A 2,500-nucleotide genomic window follows, 5' to 3' on the forward strand; every position below is an offset into this window, starting at 1 on the left:
CCCGCCCGTGGTCGCCTGCGTGGGAGACCCCTTCTACAAGATCACCTCCGAGGCCCTGCTGGTCACACAGCAGCTCGTCAAGGTGGGACAGCAAGACGATCTGTCAAGTCAGCGAGATCAATATGTTCGTATACATTACCTATTCTAATCATAATTCTAACTCCTTCAGGTGATCAGACCCCTGGACAGCCAATCAGAGGGCTCGGAGAGCTTTGACCCCTCCCCCTACATCAGCGACCTGTTCACCTGTACGATCAAACGGCTGAAAGCCGCCGACATCGACCAGGAAGTCAAAGAGCGAGCCATTTCCTGTATGGGACAGATCATCTGTAACCTAGGTAACCACCGCCTGCCAATCAGAACAATGTGATGTCATCTCTGATGCAGCGTCCCGTTTGATTTCTTGGATCGTTGTTCTCTTCCTGTCCCGTTGCCTAGGCGACCGGCTGCCCACCGAGCTTCCTGGAACTCTGCTGATCTTCCTGGAACGCCTGAAGAACGAGATCACCAGGCTGACCACTGTAAAAGGTAAGCCCCGCCCACCGGGCTGACCGCTGTAAAAGGTAAGCCCCGCCCACCGGGCTGACCACTGTAAAAGGTAAGCCCCGCCCACCGGGCTGACCACTGTAAAAGGTAAGCCCCGCCCACCGGGCTGACCACTGTAAAAGGTAAGCCCCGCCCACCGGGCTGACCACTGTAAAAGGTTGAAACAATTGAAAACAATAGAAAACAGTTGACTTGAATCCGTAATTTTGTCTTGTCATTAGTTCCATGTGAGCAGAGGATCCTCACTCTGTCCGGTTAGCATGCTAACACTTTAGCATGCTAACACTTTAGCATGCTAAAGTGCTAAAGTGCAAGTGTGCTAACATACTGCACTTTAGCATGCAGTGTGTTCAGTAATGGTAGGTGACTAGCATCATGCTAACAGAGATGATGTGAGAGCTTGTAGCAGCTGTGATGTCAGTCTGAACCTGACAGACAGTCAGTGACTGGACAGACAGCTGCAGGCTTTCTGCTGTGGGTTTGTAATTCATGAAGACTGAGATTTAGTTTTCAGAAGTTCTGAATCTACACAATAAAAACAGCAAGTCTGGATCACTGCAGGGTTCTCTTCAGTCTGGATCACTGCAGGTTTCTCTTCAGTCTGGATCACTGCAGGTTTCTCTTCAGTCTGGATCACTGCAGGTTTCTCTTCAGTCTGGATCACTGCAGGTTTCTCTTCAGTCTGGATCATGCTGGTCTCCTACAGCTACTGAACACACTGTCAAAGTGTTTTATTGTCATATGTGCAGCATGACACAGAGTCATTCTGGACAATAAAATGCTTGTGACCTGGCTCACAGCAACTTGTTGCATAAGAATAAAACAAAATAGGCAATGTACAATAGGAAATATACATAACGTATCTACATAATATATATTATATAGGAAATATACAACACAAGAAGAACAATGTTACACATTGGTAGAAAGGAGATGGCACTAAAAGAACTAAGTTGAACCATACAAGATACTGAATGAATAGTAAGTGAGGCAAATGGTGCTCACACCAGATACTGACCGGGTTTCAAAGAATGCATGTCTGTAGCTCTAGTCATGTTGATCCATAGCTCAGTGCCTAATAAATGTCTTTTTTCAAGATAAAACTGCACATTTTAGAGCCTTTTACTGTGAGCAGCCCAAGGCACAGCTGTGCAATAATCAACTGTTTAATCAGCATCTTGGTGCCACACCTGTCAGGTGGATGGATTCTCTTGGTAAAGGAGAAGTGCTCACTAACACGGATTTAAACACATTTGTGAACAAAATTTGAGAGAAATAAGCCTTTTGTGTGCATAGAAAAAGTCTTAGATCTTTTATTTCAACTCATGAAAAATGGGAGCGAAAACAAAAGTGTTGCGTTTATATTTTTGTTCAGTATAGATCACCAAGTCAAGTCCAACTCTCAAGTCTCAAGTCTAAATGTAGAACAGCAAGTCAAGTCAGAGCAAATCAAGAGTCCAGTATCAATTTAATATCTTAAAGAAAACTAAATATCTAGGACTTTTCAATGCAATATGGTTTTAATAGGATAAAAACTTGGTAAGAGCATCATGAGTTTGATTTCTATAATCAGTTTCAACTTCAGTAAATTCAATCATTCCATACAAATTCAGAAAACAGAATTTAAATTCAGTCGTCTGCTGGAACAAATCTCATCACTTTCAATCTAAGTCATTTACACAAACACAAGATCTCAAGTCAAGACTTTAGAAACCTTTTCAAGTCATCAGAGTACAAGTCAGAGTCAAGTCCCAAGTCACCAGAACCCAAGTCAAGTCAAGTCTCAGGTCTTCTCTTCATGCAGCAAGTCAAGACTCAAGTCTCCTCTGTCATGTTCACATTAGAATAAACAGTGAATTTAAAGGGAATTTACAACATTTCCCTCTTCACTGAAGCTCTGATGGTGAAGTCATGTTGTCTTTTGTAACGGAGTTGACTGTGTGTGTGTGTGTGT

At 43.3% G+C, this 2,500-nt stretch overlaps 1 protein-coding gene across 1 annotated transcript in view; it reads left to right on the plus strand.

The window, feature by feature from the left end:
• Nucleotides 1-4: 4 nt before the first annotated feature.
• The window catches only part of LOC139640621 (cullin-associated NEDD8-dissociated protein 1-like), a gene marked incomplete at its 5' end in the record, with an annotated part of 19,613 nt that continues 17,117 nt past the window's right edge, over nt 5-2,500 (plus strand). Inside the window, 3 exons of the mRNA XM_071514792.1 lie at nt 5-82; nt 170-338; nt 439-528. Of these exons, the coding sequence (XP_071370893.1) occupies nt 5-82; nt 170-338; nt 439-528 (337 nt within the window). The remainder of the gene's footprint in view (nt 83-169; nt 339-438; nt 529-2,500) is intronic.

The sequence above is a fragment of the Centroberyx affinis genome, unplaced genomic scaffold (genome assembly GCF_046629955.1).
Source record: "Centroberyx affinis isolate AG114_WGS23_722 - 3 ecotype Tasmania unplaced genomic scaffold, CSIRO-AGI_Caff_v1 ptg009967l_1, whole genome shotgun sequence".
NCBI lineage: Eukaryota > Metazoa > Chordata > Actinopteri > Beryciformes > Berycidae > Centroberyx > Centroberyx affinis.